The sequence below is a fragment of the Opisthorchis viverrini genome (genome assembly GCF_000715545.1).
Source record: "Opisthorchis viverrini unplaced genomic scaffold opera_v5_210, whole genome shotgun sequence".
Classification (NCBI taxonomy): Eukaryota; Metazoa; Platyhelminthes; class Trematoda; order Opisthorchiida; family Opisthorchiidae; genus Opisthorchis; species Opisthorchis viverrini.
In genome coordinates, this window is record NW_008751866.1 from 739575 (window position 1) to 766466 (window position 26892).

Genomic DNA, 26892 nt, shown 5'->3' on the forward strand with positions numbered 1-26892 from the left:
ACTTTTGGCCCGTTGTCTATCTTCCTTGAAAAGGTCAAAACATTTTACTGTGTCACCCGAAACGTTGTGACAGTTCTATTTCCTTAGTCTCCTCCGTGTGGGGAATCTGGTCAGTACACGATCCAGTGACGCCGGTTGTTTAGTCCACGCACTGTCCGTTTTTCCCGTGGCTGTGACTCCTCTTTGCTATGATTCGACAGTTCAATCGGAACTTTTGGGCACATGCTTGTTGCCTATGATTCGACAGTCCAATCGGAACTTTTGGGCACATGCTTGTTGGATAACCGAAACTGAGGTCAGAAGACTTTTGACAGCTCGATAGGTTTCTACAAAACCAAGAAAACTGTCTGTCAGCATCGTTTCGTGGTATTGGAATTCACCAGTGCACCAATGTTAAAGCTATCCGAATAATTCCCGCGCAAACGAAGAAATGAGGGAGACTCTTTTCCTCGTAATCTGCGTGGATTGGTACTTTTGCCGTCCTAATCAGCTGTGAAATAGGTCAAGCCGCACAAGTGTGTGTGTGTGCTACTGCCTTGATGCTGCAGAGTCGAAGGAGATGCTACAAGCAACCTCTTGGCATCGGTTCAAATTCCGGAGAGTAAAGTCTGGAGGGGATGAATGCGACAAGTCATTAGAGAACCCAGTTATGATGAGTATAACAAGTGGCACTCACTGACGCCAGTCATCGAGGCACAGATATCATCCGGCGTCTAACAGCACCTCCCTCAACTGCAGTGTCATATGACTGTTCCTGAAAACCGCCCATTTGTCCACCAACAAGGTGGATGACCTGGCAGCAACCCATATTGCTAGTGATCTTTTCGCTCTTGGCGGAACAATACCCAAAGCTTGTACTGATAAGAGGATAGAACAGTTTTTCACAGATAGATTGGTGAATGTGCTAGCGACGTGAAAGACTGATTCTACTGGAGCAAACGCGCTGTTTGATGCGCAAGTGCATATGGCTTAGGTTCCACTAACGAGAGTGAATCCCTTCCAAGGGACTTGCTCCTCTTGCAGCGCTGAGACACATCGCCTCTCGAGAGGACTTTCACGAGCACTCTACCCATAACGACGGTCAGATCCCCCTTGATCTAAAATACAAGTTGTAGTTTTCCAGTAAGAAGTGTGACTGGTGTGAATTCCCTCTTTACATTCTTGGTTTATCCAACGACAAAAAATCCCTAGTATGCGCCTATTGGTTGGTGCGCGGTGCCTTGACAGTTATCATCATCCTCACTTTTATCGATTTTCCTGCTGTGTCGATTGACTTGACATTGGGTAGTGCATAATCAATGTTTCCTTTGTGCACTTCAGAGTGCGTGGCTTGAATCCGACAGATCTGATAGTGCCTGCACCACGAGATTATATATATATATATATATATATATATACACACGTCATTACTACATTACTGCAGTAATCATTGCAATTTTATCATGCAAAAAAATTGGAAACCGTCTTGTTGTTTTCGAATGTCTGGGCGAAGCCAGTAAAAAATTGGTAAGTCTCTTCATGCGATTGCTGAAGACTTTTCGACAATCCACGAATGATCTCACCTTTCCACTTTGGCCCCGTCAAGTACGTGCAGTCCCCGAGTTTCCGGCAGTTCTGCTTGCACCCAAATTGCATGAACTTCGACATGCACACTCATTTGGTTGCGCCTTTCTTGTTTTTTTGTAATACCTTTATGCGATTTATTCGAAACAAATTGACCTTATTGTGAACTCGTACGAAAGTACAAAATCCGTGTGGGTTTCGCCAAGGCGTTTTGACATATGACCGCATTAAACGAGTGAAACGAACATTCAACTGTGCCCTCAACTACGTTACGTCGTAAACATATAGCTGCGGAAGCTTTACAAAATAATATTACAATGATTATTAATTCGTTCCTGACGGAAAAAAAGTTCTGAGTCACTCGAACCCATGGACGGACATTTTTGGTCAGTCCCTTCTCTCTCTCTCTCACATAACTTGCTGCCATGAATGTAAAGAAACGAGAAAGCTTTACACATTCGAAGATGAACTGTCAGCCTAGCGAGCCTGGATGGGTATGGGGAAGGCTCATGTTCCGCATAGATGTTATGATCTCAGGTTGTCCACCAAAAAAGTACTATTCCAGTCATAAAGCAAACTACTCACAAGGTTGCTGAAAACTCTTTGACAGCCCACGACCGGTTTTACCCTTCTTGGGGCTCATCAGGTAGGCGCAGTTCTCGAGTTTCCGTCAACCTTATGCTCTACTCGTACCTAAATTGGACTGTTTTCGAGAAATACACTCGTTTGCTAATCAACTTGGATTTCACATTCAGCTGGAGAACATCATAAACGAGAGATTCAGTTGAGTCTCTTGTGAAAACCAAATTGATTTGCAAATGAGTGTTTGTCTCGAATACTATTCCAACCATTTATCTGGACGAGCTGCCATGCTACCTGAAAGAAGCCTGAGGGCCGAGATAATGGTAGGTCACCCAAGCCTAGACAAGAACAGTCGAGATGCAGATGTCAGTAGTTCCATACCTCAAGCAATGCGCTCCCACCTAGACCGATAATGATGGAAGGGTGTTGCGAGACCTATTGTTTTTTTTCCAGGGAACAGTTAAAACAAGCGTCATTATGCCAGCTAACAAGGGTACAATTCGATATTCCACTGCGTCTGGAAGTATGGCCCAGAGTGGCCTTAGATTGAGACTGTGGTTCTTCACAAGTGGACCGGGGACTACAGTCAGAAAGGTTGATTAACTTCATGAAAAATGAGGTCAAGATGCGGTTTGGGAATACACTCAGCACTGTGTAGAGCGTGTCATCGAATTTCGGTAATTGTGAACTCAGTACGAAAGAACTATCCAAGAAAGATGGAGAATTCATTTTACGTCATTATTTCCTATACAGCACTTTCAGAATCAGGCAGCCAGTTTGAAGGCGTCCAGGTTAAGGTTCGAACCCAGATAGTCGATCTCGTCAGCTCGGCCATTCCGCCAGATCATTGAACTACAGCTCCTTGCAGGATGGGTACTCCTAGGTTCCGGCAGTGCCGCGTTCATTGGTGGTTAGCATGAATTCAGCCCAGCCTAAAGATTCGAATAAACTCCCAGCGTGTTTTACTCGATACCGAGCGCCATATTTCTAGCTGAACAAACTGGGGCAGGAGGAGAGAAAACAGCTCCTCGGAGAACGGCCATTTTTCTTTTGAGAGAGGTGGAACTTTGGCCATCCAGGAGCTCAAGTTGGATCCAGTTGGTGAAACGCTGTATGGGATGCCACACAAAACCTAACTTACTACCATATTTGGGTCGAATACTCCTCTATCAAAGAAGTAGTCGAACAATTACTTCAGTATAACCACGCAAAAAAGAGGGTCGTACCTTGATAAGTAAACTGATAGAAGTCATCTGTCAATTTTTTTCCACTTAGGAGCAGTCCCTAGAACAGTTTAAAAAGGGAGCAGATTTGTCATTAGCACGTCGCTACTCCGATGTACCTTTCTTCGTAGTCGGATGATCGACAGTTTCCCCAGCTTCTACATAACTGCCGCTGTTGACGGTCCTTCAACTGCACAACTCTTCCGGCGTGTAGCTACCGAGGAATAACGAGGATAGAGATAGTGTCAGGCAGTCTAAGCCTAGACAGGAGCAGTCGAAATCGAAACACATGGGTTGCACTCAAACCGCACGTTTTTCGGTCAGTAAGCCAGTGAGCTAATTCGACATGGTGGAATAAAGTAGCAACAGCTTCAGTAGGCATGTAACAGCAGAATCCGAACAACACGTGCGCCACGATAGCGGAACTACTCGTTTTTTTTTCAAATTTGACTTGAAAAAGCACAGTGTTGTTCGTGCCGATCGGTTAAACTCCACAAAGCATGCAAATGCGATGGACTGGTTAGACGTACCAGAGGCGGTCAAACAATGACTTGGCAGCGAAGTATAAAAGTCATTACCAGCAAATTCAGCTGCGCTAGTCATTGCCGTCTCCCTGGATGGGAACTCAGTGGTTGGAGACATTGTCAGACATGGCTTAGTCGCGCTCTGAACGGCGCCCTTGCGTCCAAGCTATTGTCTCCAATGCACAACTTCCTTCTCAACCCCCCACTTAACAGTCCACCTACAATGCTGTGTTTACGCACTAATTTATCATCTCCCGCCTGCAATGCGCACCAACCTACCCTCCCCCCGATCATCGGTGAACGAAACTGCGGCAGCTACAACCACTGTACGATGACTAGGCGGTTATTACAGCCAACAATGATGATGATGATGATGATGATGATGNCTGTACGACGAGTACGCGGTTATTACAGCCAACAATGATGATGGCGATGAGTTTAGTGTTACGGAGCGGGTTTGAGAATATGTACGCATGATCGTATCCACAACTCTCGACGGTTCCCAGTTCCAGTGCGTTTGAAGTCTCTTTTTGCTGCTGCGTTTATTTAGCTCCTATTCTGAAAAACTGCGGATGTATCTTGAATCATACCTTGAACGCAAAGTGAAGTTCCCCCTGAAGCTTTAAGTAAAGTCCCAGGCGTCAAAGTTGATTTTGAGCAAATGTCACTTCAACATACCTCTATGTGTGTGTCCATAAAGCTAGATCTTGACCAGTAGTCAAATGGGTTCGGTTTTGCGATACGAGAACACCAAGTTTCCGACAGTGTAGGCTATTCCAAAACGTTCATCATCAGGAGCACAAGGTGGAAGCGAAAACATTCTCGGGATTAAGTCGATTTGTCAATTGGATAACCAAGAAAATGGACCAATTCGATGATGTCACGGCAACCACAGAGGCTCATTATTGGGTCACCGCGTCTGGAGTCTCGTTGCTCACTGGACGCCAGTGAGGTTCATTTCTCCCACCTACAACGCAGCACTCACGAAATCTTTGTAGGATTTCACAAGACATCCACTGATTGAAATCAGTCGTAATCGGTCATTTCTTCTGCGCTGGTAACCACGCCACAGCTTGGACTATGTGATTCGGCATCGGGAAGCTCACATTCCTCAGTGCATCATCATCATCATCATCATTATCATCCCACTCCTCCTCTTTCTCATCATCATCATCAACACCATCATTATCATCATCATCAACATCAACATCATCGTTATCACTTTCCTCCTCTTCCTGCTCCTCATCTTCATCCTCCTGCTCCTCATCATCATCAACATCATAATCATAATCATCATCATCATCCTCATCATCATAGTCACCATCATCGTCATCATCATCATCATCAGCGTCATCATCGTCATCATCATCATCATCAGCAGCAGCATCACCGTCATCATAGTAGTTTCCTATGCAAGATTCCATAGTCAAAATCACGCATCTCAACTGACCTCCCAGCGATGGACATCTGTCTTCCTGGATGGGATCCAATAACATTCCTTGCAGGTACAATTTACTGCACAACTCACCTCTGAGAAAAACACCACCTCGTATATCTGTTTGCTATAATGGCTTGTCTAAGGTGATAGGAGCTATTGCGATGAGCGAGATTTTCAGTATGTCAATCACAATCAGATGGTTATTCCCAAAGAAGCTAAGGTGAGATTTTTAGTAGTGCGTTTCGAAAGTAGTATGTTAGTTGCACCTTGAATTTTGCTGACCACGGACGGCTTAGAAAACTCAGTTTCAAGCTGGTTGACTTGTTTCACAGAAACCAGATGTATCAGGACTGCTTATTCATTATGGTTATCCTTAGCTCAGTCGTGTTTAACAGCATCTTTTTGTCCGCGCGAAGAATACTGGGTCGACCATTGTTGATTGGCCATTGAGGGGATGTAAAATTCTTGTCCAGATCAACGTGAAGTTAACAAACTGCCCAGTCGGCTCCATCCGGAAGTCGGACGAGGCACGACCATAAATAAAAACGGAAATATTTGCAGTAGTGAGAAATATGATGAGGTTGAGTGAGCCATCTGTTTGACGGTTTGTTTGCTGAGCTTGGGGGTGTAGACCAGCAACCATATGGACTTTGATAGTAGTAGTACAGACGAGTTATCAATGAACGGACTTGACCAATCGTCTCTGTTTGCACACACACACACACACACACACACACTGACAAGCAGTGATCTACAGATCCACTGTTTCGAACCATACCGCTTGTTGACGATGCCTTTTGTAATGACCATCCGGAGTTTGAAGAACAATAGAACAACCGCTCCGAATGATTACAAATATCCAGGGTGATCGTTACTGAGCTACCTTTCCCATCCAAGTTCACCTTAACGTTTCCCAGTGTTCCGGTTTCCTCTGCTTCATAATCACCGGTTTAAATCGGTGACGTGGTACAACGTCGTGATAAACCGTTAACTCCGTCTTGGTTGCCACGCCAGGAGCAATTTAGCGCACCGAGCAAGACGCCATGAATAGCGATCAATTTCACAGTGGCTGGCCTGCCACCCATAGTCGAACAACTGCATTGAGGACTTACCAGCTCCGAGATTACATGTTAACAGTTAAAAATGGCGTAATTGAAAGCGACGGAGTTGACAGTCGGGTAACTGTTTGGGATATCCACAGAGGGAAATACCTCTAAAACCACTAGATGAATTCATCCTACACAGCATTCAGTAGCCTGAGGGTTTGTCCCACGTGGATAACGTCGTATCTTGTGACTCAACATCCGTGTCTAGAAACAAGCGTTTGGGTGTAGCTGAAAATATCTTAGGCACGGTGTTGTAGCAGGCATGACTGTATAGATGCTGGTACTTGAGCTCGTGTCCGGCCATACCGGGGTGTGCATCGTGGGTCTGTGAAGAAATCAGGAATAAGGCGGTGCAACGAAATCTCCGAGAACCACCGTTTCGAGTGGTGGCCAGGCAGACCAACGGGTAACATGTGCTTGGAAAGCAAACGCGAACGTGGGCTTTCGAGGCGTTTTCAGCAACCTGATGAATAGTGTGGATTACACAAATATGTATGTATCGCGATATCTCAAACATCGTACCGACTGAAACATGAGGCGGCCTGGTGCAGCACATTCAGTTACCTGGAAACATCAAAACCAAGAGATTCAGCTGGGTTCCAGGTGAGTCTCTCGCAAGACCAAATTAGTTTGCACACGGGTGTATATTCGCTAATTTCGTGCAATTTGGTTTCAAGTAGAACCTAAGGTTGACGGAAACTCGGGGACTGCGCCTAGCTGATGAGTCCCAAAATGTGCGAAACCGGTCGTGGACTGTCGATGGATTTTCAGCAACCTTATGAGTAGTGCACTACAAAAACACAAACCCAGTTTGAATGCGAAAAAAAACTGGCAAACCACCAACTAGCCCACATCAAATTGAAAAGGTTAACAGTGAAGGAGCTTACCGTCAAGCCATGAGCGGGAACGGTTATGAGCGTCTATAAAGCCGGATGATCAGATGTAAAAGCTAATGTGAATTTCCAAAAAACGGCTGCCCATTTGTCTGGCCCCCTGCTACATCAATATTTGCATGTCAGATTGGTGTGAACAGATTATTTTAAACAGTTTCAATGGTTTACAGTGTTCTTCCACAGTACATGCAGCCATTTGAGTTCTCCTTGGACTGACAGTTGAGGAATTGTAAAATTCTTCCTTGTGATATTGAAGCTATAACTGATTGTCACTTATCGATCGGTTTTACCACGTTATCTATAATGAATATGATTCGCCTGCTGATAAGCTAAACTATTTGATAGTTAGCCTACAACAAATCAAACTGTTGAGCTTTACTCACCGATGAGTTATAGTGTTCTCCACTAGGCTAGGCTACGTTGTACCACCTTACTACACTATACTACACGCTACTGCACTACACTTAGTGGAATGAGTTAGCCAACTCTGCTGTTCATGTACGTATATGACTCGCCAGCACAGAAAGAATTGGGGGGTGGTGGTGAGTTGATTTTTCTACAATTCAAGGCGAACCCACCAAAGTTTGGTGACATTTAGTTGATACACTCAAGTACGGTATTCTCCAACTCAGACTACCGATACGATATTCGAGATACCGAGGTATTTTTTTCGACATAACGCTTCTTATAAGGTTACTGAAAACACTTCGAAATCGCACTACCAGTTCCGCCTTTCTTGGTACTCAACATCTGTCAGCAGGCGCCCAGACATAGAAAAAGTACATCTGCAGAGAGTGACGTATACCCAAGGTCACCATCGGTTCGACACATCCGGAAACTAGGTGAGTTGGCGGCTCTCACCAAACATGGCTTAGCAACATACGACCAGCGTAGTGGACCTGAAAATATTCACGACCGGAACACCCCCATTGGCTGTACGGAGCGAACAAGTGAACGACCATATTTGGCCATTTAGTCATCCTATATATTACGCAGATGCTCTGTATGTTTTGTCCTGGTGATACAGCCGTGTCCCGAGTTCTCAGTCTTCTTATCGCGTAGTCTAGCAGGCTCAGCGAAGGCGTAACCATAGGCGACCACCCACGATACAACATCACCAAGTGGACGTAGATCCTCCCATGATTCAGCTGAGTCTCGCATAAACGGTATGTGGATGAATCTCTTCACTTTGGTGTTGAGTGGCAAAAAAAGTTGATGAAAACTCAAGGACCAACAGAGACGCAAGGAAGACGAGTCCAGTGTTGGGCTGTTGAAGAGTTTCAGCGAGATTATAAGTAGCGTTCGGTGAAGAATATGAAATATTCCCTTTCCCATAGACGTAATACATTACTCATAAAGTTGCTGACAGCCTACGACCGGTTTCGACTTTCTTCGGGCTCATCAGCTAGGCGCAGTCCCCGAGTTGCCGTCAACCTGATGTTCTACTTGAAACCAAATTACACGAAATTAGCGAACAACACTCATTTGCAAACAGATTTGGTTTTTCGAGAGATTCACCTGGAACCCAGCTGAATTTTACACCCAGCTGGAACATCACAAACGGGAGATTCAGCAGGGTTCCGTTTGGCTTGATGAATTCGTCAAAAAAAACCTGTTCTTATGACCAGTTCCATACACGGCACGTATTTCTCGAGAGATGTCGCGGCAGGAAGCTGAACGAAATGGACACAAGTAAAATTTTCGATCAAAGTGCAAGCCTACAGGAAAGGAGATGCGAAGTGCTTTCAGAAACCTTATGAGTAGTGAACTACGTCTAGACTTTTTAAAACTGCTTTCAGCAACCTTATGAGTAGTGAACTACGTCTAGACTTTTTAAATTTTCTTGAGACGAACGTGGCAACCCTTACATGAACTGTGGTTGAGCACCACTTGGATGATCCATTGGACGCACAGTCTTGTGATCCTCACTTATCGATTAGTTCCATAATCCTGAATAACCAAAAGGAGTAGTTGACGCGGAGCCTCAATACCCTGGTTACGACATCACTTACATAATTGGGCTTCGTGACAAAGCTATACTATCATAAGCAAGTCCGACATTGCCAAGTCGAAAAAGTCAGTAGTACATACTTGATTGTCTCCCATTTTTACAGTCAACGGTGTTTATACGGTCACCGAAACACAAGTTCCATATGGTCCTTGCTTATCCAGATTTCGGAACACGTCAGATTGTAAAGCTGGATTTCTATTTGCTGAACCTTCAGTATGAAATATCTTGTGGCGTCTGTATGCTACGTGTGCCATCAGGTTCGCTACCTGCTACTAACTAACAGTTGACGAATGAGTACAGAATATTTTATCTTGTAAGGTTCCTGTGCATTTCTGTGATGACGTTCCCCCAAACCTGCTAAACTGAACATGAAACTGTGGACATCCTGTCGTAAAATCCGCTTGAGAATTCGATACCAGAAGGCGCCTACCGCATGAATTATTACTTGTATCCTATTATCGATCTCATCAGATACGGTCATTCCATTCTCTCTTGCCCTCGTGCGTTCTCGTTACGCTGATAACGGAACAGATATCTACCACCTATTCCCAATGGCCCATCCGCTGTTCACACGGGTATGAACTGCAGCGTTCCAGGTCTTTCTCATAGCAAGTAGTACAGTGTAAAAGCCGGTTTGTAATCAACTTTGGTGCCATCCAGAATAGTAGCCGGCACGTCATTGTTTAAAATAGCTATGGAGAATTAAGAGCGATTGTCAAGTGATACAACGTTGACTCAGACAGGTGAAGAACATGGTCATCCTTCAAATTCACCCTCCTGATAGTCCTATGACGAGGCCACCTTTTATGGAAGATTCTTCTGACGCGAGAAAGCTGGTAGCAAGAACTTACTTCAGACTTACAAAATCGTAAAAGTTGTGAAACTTGAATGTACGAAAATCCAGGACTGCTGTTGGGCGAAGTGACATAACGCAACCGTCCCGTAGTGGCAACCAGGTTGTACCAATAAACCTCAAGTATGTATTTTTGATCGACCTTACGCTCTAATTTTAGTCTTTTTATCCCTGATATAGATTATCTGGACGAGAAAAATTATGCGTAAGTATAAACAATATATACAAAAAACAGAGTATCAACTGGATACCGGGCGAATTCTAGGGAAATGACAAACAAGCAATAAGCAACTCAGAGGAAGGTTAATTGTATAAGATGAGTGCCGCTTCCTTCTGAGTAATCGTCACTCGAGGAACCAGTTGATTTGTGCTCACGTGATGCGGTCATTGTAATTGGAAGGATGAGTGGCACTATGTGCTGTTCAAGTGAGAGCTGATCACTGCTGAATGGTTGTGTTTATTCTCAGGGCACAAGGTCGCACGTTCGAGATTCTCCGAATTTCGCGAAATACCCACTGTTGAGGATTGTCAACAAGGATGAAACAGCTGTACAATGCTTCCCGGCTCTTCAGCATAGCTTGACATCAATGATAAGATGGAATCTCGGCTGAACCTTACAAAATCCTCTCACGTTTCCATCAAAAACGGATTAGTCGTCAACCATATCAAAATCGCACCGCACTTATGTTCCAGAAATGAGAGTATTTAATAGGAATACACTCCCGTACAACGACAAAATGGTTGTTAACTTCAGCGTTTACACTGAATGATGTTCTATGCAGGTAGGTATAGCCATGAAAACACATCGTGATTTTATCTCACTTTGGCGCGATATCAGGAAACTGATGGAACGGTTGTGTAGACACATTACAGATCTCACTTGACAAACAAAAGAAATGGCATACTGAGCGAAAGGATGAATAAACGGAAATTGCTCTCTGAACTACCCAAAGACGAGTCACCACAATGTATAAAGGATCTTCCACTTCCCACTGAACAGCAGATTTAGTGATTGGTCATGCTATCCCAAAAATATGGGCTTTACACTCAATGCAATCGGAAAATCACTCAGTCAACGGTTTTTTCTTTGGACTCAGTGACATTTGACGTGACTTTGCATGAGTGATAACATGCTACATAGTTGGGCGAACATTTGCCCGGTACCTATACACAAAATGCCCTTCTGATATATATATATAGTCTGAAATTTACTGCTACTGTGTTGGCAATGATCGGATTACACTAAGTTATCAGCAGCTGAGCTCAAGATCCCTCAGAGATTAGGGTGCGTAATTGCCGGCCGGAAGTTTCGAACCCAACTCCGGAATCTCAGCTGCTCCTGTCTATGCTCGGGCAAACTGCTATTATCTGAGCCCTGATGTTTCTTTCGGGTGGCATGGTAACTACCTGAAAGAGCTGCCAGCAAACGCTAAGCTTTTAGCTGGCAGTCTTTGTGCAAAATTCTTCAGAACGGGTCTTGCAGTGCACTTAGCTATCCCACGTAGATATCTGCCTGAAAGTACACGTAACTTTACCAATCATCCTGTTTTTATACGATCCGGCTAAGTTGCAGAANCTTACAAAATCCTCTCACGTTTCCATCAAAAACAAATTAGTCGTCAACCATATCAAAATCGCACCGCACTTATGTTTCAGAAATGAGAGTATTTAATAGGAATACACTCCCGTACAACGACAAAATGGTTGTTAACTTCAGCGTTTACACTGAATGATGTTCTATGCAGGTAGGTATAGCCATGAAAACACATCGTGATTTTATCTCACTTTGGCGCGATATCAGGAAACTGATGGAACGGTTGTGTAGACACATTACAGATCTCACTTGACAAACAAAAGAAATGGCATACTGAGCGAAAGGATGAATAAACGGAAATTGCTCTCTGAACTACCCAAAGACGAGTCACCACAATGTATAAAGGATCTTCCACTTCCCACTGAACAGCAGATTTAGTGATTGGTCATGCTATCCCAAAAATATGGGCTTTACACTCAATGCAATCGGAAAATCACTCAGTCAACGGTTTTTTCTTTGGACTCAGTGACATTTGACGTGACTTTGCATGAGTGATAACATGCTACATAGTTGGGCGAACATTTGCCCGGTACCTATACACAAAATGCCCTTCTGATATATATATATAGTCTGAAATTTACTGCTACTGTGTTGGCAATGATCGGATTACACTAAGTTATCAGCAGCTGAGCTCAAGATCCCTCAGAGATTAGGGTGCGTAATTGCCGGCCGGAAGGTTCGAACCCAACTCCGGAATCTCAGCTGCTCCTGTCTATGCTCGGGCAAACTGCTATTATCTGAGCCCTGATGTTTCTTTCGGGTGGCATGGTAACTACCTGAAAGAGCTGCCAGCAAACGCTAAGCTTTTAGCTGGCAGTCTTTGTGCAAAATTCTTCAGAACGGGTCTTGCAGTGCACTTAGCTATCCCACGTAGATATCTGCCTGAAAGTACACGTAACTTTACCAATCATCCTGTTTTTATACGATCCGGCTAAGTTGCAGAACAATTTGAATAAATCATCATCATTATTATCAGTGCCAACATACTGTCGGAGTAATCTAAGATGTTTAGGAAAAATAGGCCACAAAGGTGTGTACGAGTGAACACTACAATTTCCCAACCATTTTGTTTCCCACCTGCATCACGTGCCACGCTTACGAACTTGATCCAGATCAGGTCAAGTTTATTCCGTTTATCCCACTGTTAAACTGGTACGGCCACTCCTGTTTCCACATTGTACACAACAAATACGTTTCCGATTCAACAGTACAGGCAGATTCTTGCACCATTTACCCTTTTTCAAAGGGTTGTAGTGAATACACCCAAGTCCGACCCGTTGCGGTCAAATTTTCCTACAGTTTCTATTGATTTAGGGTGTTGTTTTGTCCCTGACAGTCCAATCGTTTCGTTTGGTGCAAGAAGGGAAGTACGGTGTTAACAAAATACGCTCATTTACGTGCTGACTTGGTTTTGACGGGAGAATCACCTGGCACGCAAAGCTGAACCTCTCGTTTGTGATGTTGGGCCATCGAAGAGTTTTCAACTACCTTATGAGTAGTGTATCATGTCTATATAAATACGGTGTTGCTTACACTCATCGATCAAACAGTTGTCCCGATCCCCCCAGAGATAACTTTCATTGTCTGTGTTGCAAACGGCTTCAGATATCTCATCTGTACCGGCGAATAAACGTATTCAGACCAGTTAAACTGAGACCGGAAGTAAGTAGCACAGAACGTAAAAAACAACAGACAGTTGTCTATACGAAGAGTTAATCATAGTCATCTTGCTTTCTGAACCATTATCCTATTAAGCTGAGACGGAACCTTTGACGTCACTGCGATTTTAAGTTGAACTGAGGTGGACATAATATACTACTCAAAAGTTGCTGGGAATTCTTTGACAGCGCATACCGATGTGTTTATTTTGCTTATTGTGTGAGCCTCACCAGTGGCTGCTGATTCATTGACCGTTTACGTTTCGTCACGGATCCTGGAGACGGGATCAACGTGTGGTTGGGTGAGTAAGACGGTAAAACAAGGTTCTTGGCCAGTTCGCCAAGCTTAGCAGTTGCAATGCAGATATTTCATCTAGGTGACATCGTCAGTATGGGGTTGACTGGGCAAATGCTCCTTTTCCACCTGTGCTTATCTAGTTTTTAAACAGTATCCGGTAGATCCAAATTAATTGGTTGTCACCGATGTAGCATTCGCGTTCTTTGTTTGATCAGCTTGAAGTCTCATAGGCGTTGTGTTCTCATCTCTTTTACCTCGTCGGGTACGTTCCTATGCCCCCATATTTGTGATTGCGCGATTTACTCCTTGCTTCGTGTTCCAGTCTCCTGCCATCTAACTGGTTGAGTGGATAACCTGCTAATTTTGGTAGCTTTCTCTCATTAGCCCTTCTGATCGTTCGAATTCCCAGATAGTGCAGGGTCCTGCAAAAGTGTAATTGTGTTGCTCTTAGCTACTGACAGACTGGGCCGATGTCGCTGTGTTTATTGATCGAGTGCGTATGGAGTACGACTCCTCGGCAAACTCTGTCCTAATGTTATTCTTTCGTGGACATGTGTTTGGACATTACCCTGATCGGATGGATATCCTTCTTCGTCTTCTTAAATTGAAACGAGCGATTGGTAGGTCGAGTTTGGGTTTGTGTGTTCCGGTGGCAAGTTTGCTGGATCGCACCTACTGCGTTCTTTACTGAACCACCTCCGTACGATGCCTTGTGGCTTACAGTTGCGATCCGACAACCCATCTATGCTCTTTCACCTCGCTCTCTGCGACACGCAATTTTAAGGTCCTGTCCGTCTAACTTTGTCGAACAAATCTTGGTGCAACCGTGATGGCATTCGAGGAGTTTGACCTGACACACAGAATGTGTGACAATATGACGTATATGGCAAATACATTTAGTTTGGTTTTCACCAGGAACCCAACTGAATTTCTTGTTTACGACGTATATGAGTTTCTATTTACCACAAGAGGGATCATGAAGTGTCAAGTCCGGAGAGACAAATCGTCGAGTTACAGGTGAGCCTCTATAAGCGCCTCCAGAATGGGATGAAATTCGAAATTGTAGAAGCCATTCATCCAAGGAAGTTGTATTGTGGGTGGCCATCTATTGGTTACGCCCGCACTGAGCCTGCCAGACTACGCGATAGGGAGAAGACAGAGAACTCGGGACACGGCTGTATTGTCAGGACAAAACATTCAGAGCTTCTGCGTAAATATATAGGATGACTAAACGGCCAAATATGGTCGTCCACTCGTTCGTCCCGTACAGCAAATGGCGGTCGTGAACACTTTCAGGCCCACTCCGCTGGTCGTGTGTTGCTAAGCCTTGTTTGGTGGGCTTCACCAGCGCACCTGCTTTCCGTACGTGTCGAACCGATGGTGACCTTGGGGATTCGTCACTCTCTGCACATGTACTTTTTCTATGTCTGGGCGCGTGCTGACAGAAGTGCGGATACAGTCAATGGGTATTGACCAAAAGATGACTCAACTGGCCTGAAAATTCAGTCCTATAGAGCAAGTAATTTGGAGTTAAGGACACATTTGAGAAATGGCTCTGCGTATTGAACACCAATGAGACCACAAAACCAAGGCGTTCACCTTTCGTCTGCGTGAAAGTGGTTTTTATACGGTAGGGTGAAAGTTTTCCAGCTCAGTTCGATGGGAATTCCTTGGAGAATTAAAAGTCGGTCTTCAGGAGACGGTGCCGATCAAGCAATTCTGAAGTACGTCGAATGGTATTCGGGAGAAATAACTTACTCTCGATAGATGAACTGATCACACTGCATAGGTTGCGCTGGCTTGGCCACGTGCTGCGTATGCCAGTCGACCGACTTCCTCAAAGGGCTATTTTCGCACAACCACATGAAGAGTGGAAGAGAGTCAGAGGCGGTCAAACAATGACTTGCGAGCGAAGTATGAAAGCCATTACCAGCAAACTCAGCTGCGCTGGTCACTGCCGTCCTCCTGGATGGGGACCCCGAGACGGGCCATATCAATGGCTAGAGACATTGCCAAATATGGCTCAGTTGCGCTCTCAATGGCACTCGTGCATCCAAGCTACTGCAGAGATCCCTCCCCAATCCCCTCACTTAAAAGTCCACTGGCAGGGTCGTATTTACGCACCAATTTATCAGCTCCCGCCTCCAATGCACAGCTACTTACCCCCCACCAAGTCATCGGTGAACGAAACTGCGGCAGCTACAGTCACTGTACGAGTACGCGGTTATTAGGGCTGACAATAATGATGATGCCGATCAAGGGGGAACCCTCGGGTGATGACGATACCTCACAGGCCACCGGTGGTTGTGTCATAGCCCGTTCCATTTTCAGCTTCGTTACCATGGTGGCGTTGCGATGTGAGTGCAATCCAAGCCAAACAATGCGAATCTGCTCAGTGCTTATGACAGTCGACTGGATGGTGATCTGTGTCAGTGATACTTCTTTTTATCGCGGTGGATTCTGGGAACCACTACACTGTGATTCCTCGTCGGTTCTGAGGTTTCTGTTCCTTCTCAATGCAAGCACCATCGATTTGTCAATGACTCAAATAAGAAACTTTTTGAGTATAATAAAACAGTGTCCTTGAGGAACTCATACTCAGATTCTAACTTAAAATACAATCACCTACAAGTCAATTCTAGAATGAAAGTCACCTCACAGACCTAAAGAAAGGCATTCCAAGTAGGCCTATTCGGTTTGTGAACAACTTAGCCTGCGAAAACTTTGCTCGACGCCGTTAGAAAACGTTTATTCACCGGCTGGACTCTGTTAGAACCAGAAGGGCGAAACCGGTCGTGGGCTATCGAACAGTTTTCAGCAACCTTGTGAGTAGTTTCCTTCAGATAGTAAGTTGTTCGATTCAGATGTTGATTGCATTTTGCAAAGGTTTCTGTACCTTGCCGACAGTAATACATAACAAAAGGAAAGCTCCCTTTGCTCACAGAGCCCGTGAAGAACAAGCATTAGCTATTTATACGCTTTACTTTGTGACAAAAAACGGGAAAGTTGAGAGAGAAAAACACGAGATCAAAATAAAAGATTGACAAGAGTTATAGAAACGGTACGTGAGACAGATGGGGAGGGGCGGATCGTAAACTTCATACAGGGAATCACAACTGATCGCATATCACCGATAGGAATGGAGAGAAAGAAGAGCCCAGACACCTGCAGCGAAAAGAAAGGGTCGTGAAAATTTCGGTGTCCAGTATTGTCGGTATCAGTCACATTTTACTGAGACGGAGGGGGGAGGGTAAAAAACAAAGTTCTCAGCAGAAATCTGGTTCGATGTGGTAGTATATGAACAGCAGAGGCCGGAGTGGAGGTCTCTTACCTTCCGCTAGGCTTGCTCGTTGGGAGAGGCAAACGTAGTCGCCGAATCGACAATCACAAACGACGGGGAAATAGTGTTTTGGGGAACGAATTCTGCTGGTTCCTCGGATTGGTCAGACCGTTGAGCAGCTTTAAGGCTGAGATTACCGAGATAATATATACCTGGGCGAGGGACACGCGCCTGGAGGTGCAGCGAACGCGATTCTCCTGAGGATAGAGTCAGACGCTGCAAAGTCAAACCGCTCCATTGCACACAAGGAATGGAGGAAACATCCGTGTGCCGGCGGAGAAACGAAGGAAGCTGAAACTCGCCTTCCTCGGACACTTCTGACAATTGACCACGGCCATCATATCTGAGTCAAAACGAAAGCAAAATGGAGAAAATTGGGATTGAGGTGAGCAACTGAAAGAAACAAGTTTGCAATGCGGACGCTGCGAAAAGCCACAGATTCGTGCAGTGTTAGCCTAGTGCTTCACCTTATAATGGGGAAACCAATGAGTGGTAAAGATTCATATTGATTAGACTGGCCAACAAATCACTCATTTAGTGACTACTGTTCATCTGAAGAAAGCTAGCGGGCGTGCCACGTCTATACAGGGTTAGAGATATGCTCGTGGAATCGCATCAACTTGAGACGAGATGTACAGTGTGGACGCATAAAGTGCTCCAAGTTATACCCATAGGGGTTGAGTCCATCTTAAATATCGCAACTGTTCATCGTGATATCACGAAAGGATGCCAAAAGCAGTCAGAAACGACAACTGGCGCCTTTCAGGCTACCCTGCCCGTTTTCTGATCAACAGTCACAATTTACTCCACAATTAGGTTCGGTAAGAGAACAAGTTACGCCACCCTTAGAGGAGTCTTCCAGGACTCTTCAGGACAGCCTGAACAAACTGATTCCATCCAGCTTGTCAGGATCAATTGTTCAACCGACCTGCAATGGGACCATCAACCAAGCAATGCAAAGTCCATTAACAGCCGAATACCTGAGCCATTTGGTCCAACTCTACAATATGAGCCTTTCCATTAAAATTAGAATTTTGAATGCCTGGTATCGATATATCCGTTCGTGTGGTGATTGGCCAGAGCGTTCAAGATACTACTGCCCCACATAACTTTACTTATTCATGGACGTAATATACTACTCATAAGGTTGCTGAAAACTATTCCACAACCCACGACAGGTTTCGCCCTTCTTGGATCTCGTCAGGTAAGCGAAGTCCAAGAGTTTCTGTCAACTTGATGTTCTACTTGAACCTAAATTGGACAGATCGACGTATATATTCATTTGAATAGCTATTTAGTTATGACGGGATAAACACCTGGAACCCAACTGAATCACTCGTTTATGATGTTCTTAGGCAACTGAGTGTGCTGCACCAGGTTGCCTCATATTTCACTTAGTACGTAGGAGCAGAACGTATGGCTGACGGAAGCCAAGGATAAGCCCCAAGAAGGGCGAAACTGGTCGTGGGCTATCGAAGAGCTTTCAGCAACATTATGAGTGGTGCATCGCTTCTGGAAGGGGAAAACATTTTTAAACTGTTGTCTAAGAGGGCAAGCCAAAATGCACATTTGACATCAAAAATGAAAAAGAAAACTAAATGAGTGACGATCCAAGGACTCGCCTTTTGAACTCACCACTATAATCCGTATTGCAACATTAGTGTTGACACTGATGCTTCAGTGCTATACGGACAAAGCCTTAAAGTGGAACGAACAGAGAAGAGCGAACCCCATGCTAGCTTATCACAAGCATTGAAGCGCTCAGTCAGACAATCTGGAAAGAAGCCCACAGCACCATCACCATTGATACGGACAGGCCGATATTGCTTACACAGTCTACAGGGACCGTACCTTAGACGAGGCGAACCGCACTGGCAAAACCTAAACACTTTGTAATCTTCACAACCTTCTGCCAAGTCACAGAATAACCCCATTGCAATCTGCAGCATTCTGGAGGTATGGAGGAAAAAACTCGTCTTGAAGGACAGTGGCACATGGTCGAACCAGAGTAGTTGGTGGTGCTGAATGTTTTCCATGATTGAGGTACTCGCTGCACAACCAAACACCCGTTTTCTGATTAACTCGTTACGAATCCGTTGACGCCATCTGACACAAGTTACGCTTCTGAGGGATCGGGGGTTGGCGCCACAAAAACACGACTCGGGTCTTTGAGACTCGTGAACCGACTTCATCCGATAGAACTCATACAACTACCGTGGTATGTGAAATTCTCTACAACCCCTTGAATTACAAAAAGCGTTTTCGGAGACTGTACGTTCTGAAACACGGATTTGCACTTTGTAGGTGCCTGCCGCGGGAGGGTATGGCGCTTTATTCGCTTTCATAGACAGGGAAGATGTCATCTGTGTACCCCAAACAGATAAACTTCTAATCAGCAATGATTTGAACACCGGGGTTCTAAAGACACCTTCCAGCGTTCACCCCACTATTTCATCGATGACAAAGTTGAAGAAGAACGGAGACAATGGACATCCTTGCCAGAACCACCTCTTGTGTGGGAAAACTTTCGGAAAGCGCACCGTACACTTTCTCCAATCTTTGAATCAATCAATGAAAATGAACACTAGTTGAGGCGGATTAAAAACAATCCTGAGAGACATTGCTTTGGTAGAGACTTGAAAACTCAAGAAAGGATCGTAACACTGCGAAATTGATACACGGGGGTGATTTTATACCCCGCAAACCGAGGCTGGCAACACCTACTGACCTTGAACCGATTGTCAATCGTTTAGTTGTGCTGTGTTTGCTACCTGCTGATGGCACATTGCAACCGCGTGTGTGTGGATCTGAGTACATCTTTGAAGGCGGGAGCCAACTAGAACGTCTGCTGTATAAACTGCCCACCATCACATCGTCCTTCGGTATGTTCTAGGTTTCCAGCGAGGACGGAGAGAAGTGCTCTCATACCGCGAAAAGGCATGTTCCGACAGACTATGAATACGAATTCTTAGTGCGGGATATTGTAGAAGTGTGAATCCGGCGACTTCGTTCAGTGGTGATCAGATACCGTTTTCGACTGGTGAATGACGAGTTAGAAAGGCGTGAGACCGTGAATCAGGCCGTATTAATCACCATCATCACCGGACTAAAAGGAATCGACTTGACCCAAACGCAGGGGTCACTCTACAGGGACCGTACCTTAGACGAGGCGAACCGCACTGGCAAAACCTAAACACTTTGTAATCTTCACAACCTTCTGCCAAGTCACAGAATAACCCCATTGCAATCTGCAGCATTCTGGAGGTATGGAGGAAAAAACTCGTCTTGAAGGACAGTGGCACATGGTCGAACCAGAGTAGTTGGTGGTGCTGAATGTTTTCCATGATTGAGGTACTCGCTGCACAACCAAACACCCGTTTTCTGATTAACTCGTTACGAATCCGTTGACGCCATCTGACACAAGTTACGCTTCTGAGGGATCGCGGATTGGCGCCACAAAAACACAACTCGGGTCTTTGAGACTCGTGAACCGACTTCATCCGATAGAACTCATACAACTACCGTGGTATGTGAAATTCTCTACAACCCCTTGAATTACAAAAAGCGTTTTCGGAGACTGTACGTTCTGAAACACGGATTTGCACTTTGTAGGTGCCTGCCGCGGGAGGGTATGGCGCTTTATTCGCTTTCATAGACAGGGAAGATGTCATCTGTGTACCCCAAACAGATAAACTTCTAATCAGCAATGATTTGAACACCGGGGTTCTAAAGACACCTTCCAGCGTTCACCCCACTATTTCATCGATGACAAAGTTGAAGAAGAACGGAGACAATGGACATCCTTGCCAGAACCACCTCTTGTGTGGGGAAACTTTCGGAAAGCGCACCGTACACTTTCTCCAATCTTTGAATCAATCAATGAAAACGAACACTAGTTGAGGCGGATTAAAAACAATCCTGAGAGACATTGCTTTGGTAGAGACTTGAAAACTCAAGAAAGGATCGTAACACTGCGAAATTGATACACGGGGGTGATTTTATACCCCGCAAACCGAGGCTGGCAACACCTACTGACCTTGAACCGATTGTCAATCGTTTAGTTGTGCTGTGTTTGCTACCTGCTGATGGCACATTGCAACCGCGTGTGTGTGGATCTGAGTACATCTTTGAAGGCGGGAGCCAACTAGAACGTCTGCTGTATAAACTGCCCACCATCACATCGTCCTTCGGTATGTTCTAGGTTTCCAGCGAGGGCGGAGAGAAGTGCTCTCATACCGCGAAAAGGCATGTTCCGACAGACTATGAATACGAATTCTTAGTGCGGAATATTGTAGAAGTGTGAATCCGGCGACTTCGTTCAGTGGTGATCAGATACCGTTTTCGACTGGTGAATGACGAGTTAGAAAGGCGTGAGACCGTGAATCAGGCCGTATTAATCACCATCACCACCGGACTAAATTTTGAAGGAATCGACTTGACCCAAACGACAGGGGTCACCCATAAACACCCCGCTTCCCCAATCTTCGAAGCAAAAACGGCCAAATCAGCCGGTCATCTCAGGTCCCTTCCCAGAAAACCCTCGTGATTAGAACGTTGAGTCGGAACCAAAGACCTAGTTTCCTCACACCAGGGTCAAAAAAGTCGTTCGGCGGTAACACCCTTTCGGTGCCTAGCTGTCATACCACCCAAAAGAAGGATGAGGGGCGGGATACAGCCAGGTTGTCCAACCCATAGACAGAGAAAGCCGAGAGGTAGAGGTCGGGTTCGAACCTCGAACCTCCCGGTCAGTAAATTCGCGCTCCAACCACTTGAGTCATCTCGCCCTAGGCTCAGGAATGTGGCAAAAAAGACTACTTATAACAGCGGGAACAGACACACAATGACTACAATCTAACACAGATGAACTAACGACTAGTCTCCAAACATCACAGCAACAGAGGTGATGTGGCGCGGTAGCGGAACGTGTGGCTGAATCGATGTGATCGAACAAGACGCGTACAAACACGCACGTACGCACACACACACACACACACCAATGCTATATAGGCCGCCTACAGTCCAAAACGCTCTCGTTACACTCACAGTGAGAGTGCATTTGTCCACGTGTCGGATCAATGAACTGCACAGAGCATATCCGTGGTCGTTATCAAGTCAGGTATCATGACTTAGTCATTTTCCTCGAGAGCTTTCGAAAAGCCGCCAGGGCACACAAAGACATCCCTGTTGGCAAGATAACAAGGCAATGCATTGTCACGTGATCAACTAAAATTGCCGGAGCATAAACCCTGACAAGTGCTAGAATACAACCCAGCGTTGCGAAACATACGAGGGGTGAAGCACGGAATGTCGTAAACGAGGTCAAGCTACTGGCAAAACTGTCATCAGAAATTCCGAAGCAATTGCGGTGTTTGAATCATCTATGTGGATGCATTGGTTGAAGTGAGAATCGATTTTGAAAGTATGCGAAGCAGTCTAAGGATGTTTCCAGAAGAAATATCCAGTGAACAGATCGGTCGACAGGTTGGGGTTCTCTCCCCATGTGGGTGGGTTTGAAACTGGAATAGGCTACGTGGTGTGTTCTGGAAGGTGTTCCCGTGGAACGTTAGCCAAGAAATATGCATGGTTAGTGTTAGTGGCCGTCCTCACAGTCAGTATGAACAACGCTTGACACACTGTCGTGAAACTATCAGACAGAAAACCGGACATCAGCTCAAACGCCATCGACAAATGTCATTCATCGTAAATTGTGAAGAGCCTCCGGGGAAAGTTACGGAGAGACCATAAGTCGAACAAAGAGCAACCAGACTTTTCCCGCACATACCTTACGGCTAAGTCAGACGTTTCCAGGGGCACCACCACTCTGAGGGGACTGACCACGAATGTGAATCAAGCTTCCGCAAATTACGGTGCTGAATGTTTTGAGCACTGCGTGCGTAGCAGAGCACTCACCCCATCAACAAATCGAACATAGCCTAACAAGGTATGTCACAAAGGTACTCACCTTCGGTCACCATCCCACGGTTCCAAGGAGATGCTGACGGGAAGCGTGGAGCAGTTACAGAGTTCTGCCACGACAGGTATGTCTGCCAAGCTGTGAAAAGTTGAGAGGGGAAATTGCACGTAAAGACCACAGACTACAAGACAAGGAACTGTACGTACGCATGTGATAGGAGAATGAAGCAACCAACACATATGGAAGGTGATAGAACAGCTTAATTTGCAATCTGTTTCCCATTACCAAGTAAGGCAAGCAAATCATCTGAATCCAGCTACACAACAGCTGATCGGAAGACAGAGATCTGTAAACACTAACCGACGTCACCGACACGTTTGGGGAAATGGGATAATACTGACATTAGCTGGCAAGAGGGGTGCCACAAATTAACACGCTTGAAGATAGCGCAGAATAGTGAGCATTCCTCTGTCCTGACTAACAAGTACCCTAATCTATTGGATGGGATTATATTACACTAAAAAACATACAAAGCACTGGTCAGATCGGCAAGGCCAAACGACAAAGTCGGACGACCTTCCGTGAGCGTCACTCATGTTTTACATGGTTACCATGAGTATTTATGGCAATTTTACCTTTACGTATGGTAGCAAAGAGTAGTTGGTTTAATTTCCCTTTTATTCGGATGGGGAGGGGTTGGTTCTCGATTCCGTCAGGCCACAGCGCGAACTGACTGGCATGGTGAAGACCAGGCGTTACAAATACTAACGTAGATAGATGAGAAAAAGCCGCATTTAGGCCATTGAACAGTCCTGGTGAACTTGAGAATGGTTGAACTAGAGTTTCGCTCTTGTTAGAACTTATCAACAGTGCATAGCCTTGGATACGTCGAGATTGGAAACTTGGACTTTTGAGGTGCGAGCCGAAGATGTTGCCACTGACTGCGGCGACACTGGTGTCTAGCAGGTTTCAATCGTCCGTGGCGCTGTTACATGACTGGTAAATCTTGACAATCGGTCCGTCATTCCGCAAAATCCAGACAGTTCCTGGATCGTCGTTAGGCGAACTAGTCACATCACAGTTATCCCTCCAGTGTGGACTCAACAAAATACTTGCGCCGGACAGGAGTAGAGCTGCTCAAACGTGAGTGATGTGAAATCAATTTCTACACATCCCGCGGGCAACTAGAACAGACTGACCAACCAGAAATCAGAACAATACGAGAATTAGGGTACGTACCGCTTGCCTGAAAGGCATCTGGTTTCTGGAGTGGGGCCAAATGGATTCGAACTGAGGGCGATGGGGGAACGGTAGACAATGGGCACATCTGCCGTAGTGACTGGTTTGGTAGGAAACTGGTGCGATACTCGAGTTGAATGGTGCAAACGAAGCCTAACCAAGCGCGACAGGTGTGGCGTGGAGGATGGGAAGGACTGCGGAGAAGATAAGGTGTGCGAGACTTCCGATTTTGGCTTGCAGATTGACTAACAGTGGAGCGGGGGGGGGTAGAATGGGAAGTTAAAAAGTCAGTGAGCACGACACCGATGGGATTCAAGTGAGTGGCAAAGGCACCTAGCTAAGCCATCGATACAGAGGACGGCTGATGCAACGTAACTTGCGCGGACCTGTTGGTAGTTGATTAAGTGGCTGTTGACCTGTTCGCCTAGTCTGGCAGCTGAATTGTGAACGCTTCGTCACCATTCGGGAAGACATAATCAACCAATGACTTCTCTCCGAACGGCGACAAAAAGTGTGCAAGTCAAGTACCAAACTCGTCCTGTTTCCGGAAGGTTGATTTTGTTACTTGGAGGTGGGTACCCTGGTTGGCAATGAGAGAGCCGCTCAGGCCATGCAGTTTGACATCAGACTAGGGTCGAGAGAACAGAACTTGCTGGGAGCCGAGATGAAAAAAATCGAAACCAAAACTCCTCAGGTTACAAGATCAACAAGAGGGAACCAGCTGAGCAAACTGGCCAGCGCTAAGAGGGAACTATGGGACTGCCTCCTCGCTAGTGGTAGGAACCAGCTGAGCAAACTGGCCAGCGCTATCTAAACAGTTCGACAACCAATCATTCGGAGTCAACCTGATGAGTCCCAATAGAAACCAGTTTTTGGCATCCGATCACACTTTTGCTAGTAGCTGATGCCTGTTCCGCATAAACTGTCTCGAAAAAGCGAATATTTATAATGTAGAACTGACGATATTTCGCGATCTGACAGTAGTGCAACTATCCACCTCTGAGAGGGGGGGCATTTGAAGATACCGAAAAAGTGGCCTCTCCACAGAGGGGGAAACAAAGGTTAATGGGGAAAGTGCGGTTGGAACTCCGAACGTCCTGCAATGTCTGTTGTACATCATCCAGCCTTTCACAACTCTGAAATGCTTCATTTCAGCAGCAATCATGTCATCAACTTACCCTGACTAATTTCACATGCTCTGTGTTTCTTGCGAAAACTCGTGGACTTTCTCAAAGCAGGCATCCAATTGCTGAAAAGAAATATCGGAAAATATCCACCAAACGTCTCGTCTTTTCGCTAAATCACCATCAGTTCTACCCAGTAGTTTCAGGTGGATCCAGAGGTCATTAGTGGAGCTGAAGTTGAAGCTATACTATCGCATGCGTTTTGAAAGCATCGTACACAGTATTGCACATGGAATTGCTTTACTACAAATACGCATTGTCTGTACTGTGTGTCATCTTAAAAGTACACCCACAGTACATTAATAGAGTAGCTGGATGCACCATTTGCCGGCGACGACGGAGCATCAGCGCCCGTACAATAGTGAGAACAATTCACGCGGCATCTTCCGGTTTTCGAGCATTTGCAACCCAGTCCTTAGTGAAACTGGTTCATTCGAGTCACGTTAGACGGGCTCAAATGAAGAACGCCTAGGATGTGGAGTGTGGTTGGCGGCTGACCTTACCCCGGCACGTCATCACCATGCCACATACACGACTGTATATAGGACAAATTTATCGCACTGATGTACGCAAGGGAAAGCTTCTATAACCCGGAATCAATAACATTTGCACAAACTGAAGCAAAAGGCATTCCTTCAGGGTGCTTTTGGCCAAAACCTGCCTCAGAAACTGGGCCATGTACCGAGCTGAAAAGTAATCTCTCTCTCTATCCATAACGGGAAGATTGTATTGGCGATCACAAGGGGTTGCACAAAAACGTTATTGGATAAGGATCGCGAACTTGAATTTTGCAGGTCTCATTGACCACATGGTGACGTCTAGATAGCTCAGTGAGTAAGGTGGAACCTACTGGCACCAGAGGGTCAGTGGTTCGAACCCAGCCCTTTGTCTCGACTGCTCCAGTCAGTCCTCGTTTTCCATTTGGTTGGTATGCCAGCTAGGCACCGAAAAGGTTTTATAGCTGAAAGGTTTATTTATTTATTCAATTCACAGTAGCGTCAAGAGAGCGAAACGCAAAAGGAATATCGTCAACTCACCTGCGTGTCAGATGGTATCACAGAGGGTACACCAAGTCGAGTAACAGCGATATGACTCTGTCCGTAGATAAACGTATCACAACTGTTTGCAGAAGGCTGTTTGACCTGTGAAAAAAACAGGACTAGTTTGTGGGAAAGTGCCAAGTCACAGGAGTGAATGACATACTGGAGCTCAGAACAATGAGGATGATGAATCACGGTTTTCACAACACTGATGAGTTCTTGAGGGAACGCTGCTAACAACGTTGCTGAAATCCATTCAACAGCCCATGACCGGTTTTGCCCTTCTTGGGGCTCAACGGGTAGGCGCAGTCCCCGGGTTTCCGTCAACCTTACGTTCTACTTGAACCCAAATTGTATTCATGAAATACACAAATCAATCTGATTTTAACTCAACTGAATCTATCGTTCATGATATTCAACTGGGGCGAGATG

General features: G+C 45.5%; 2 protein-coding genes across 2 annotated transcripts in view; both read right to left on the reverse strand.

Annotated features, from left to right (window-relative positions):
- The window catches only part of T265_08275 (hypothetical protein), a gene marked incomplete at both ends in the record, with an annotated part of 26491 nt that extends 21103 nt beyond the window's left edge, over positions 1-5388 (reverse strand). Inside the window, one exon of the mRNA XM_009174023.1 lies at positions 4999-5388. Within this exon, the coding sequence (XP_009172287.1) occupies positions 4999-5388 (390 nt within the window). The remainder of the gene's footprint in view (positions 1-4998) is intronic.
- An 11328-nt stretch (positions 5389-16716) lies between these two features.
- Positions 16717-26892, reverse strand: part of T265_08277 (hypothetical protein) — a gene marked incomplete at both ends in the record, with an annotated part of 74593 nt that continues 64417 nt past the window's right edge. The window contains 4 exons of the mRNA XM_009174025.1: positions 16717-17426; positions 23046-23135; positions 24237-24481; positions 26458-26562. Coding sequence (XP_009172289.1) covers positions 17081-17426; positions 23046-23135; positions 24237-24481; positions 26458-26562 — 786 coding nt within the window. The remainder of the gene's footprint in view (positions 17427-23045; positions 23136-24236; positions 24482-26457; positions 26563-26892) is intronic.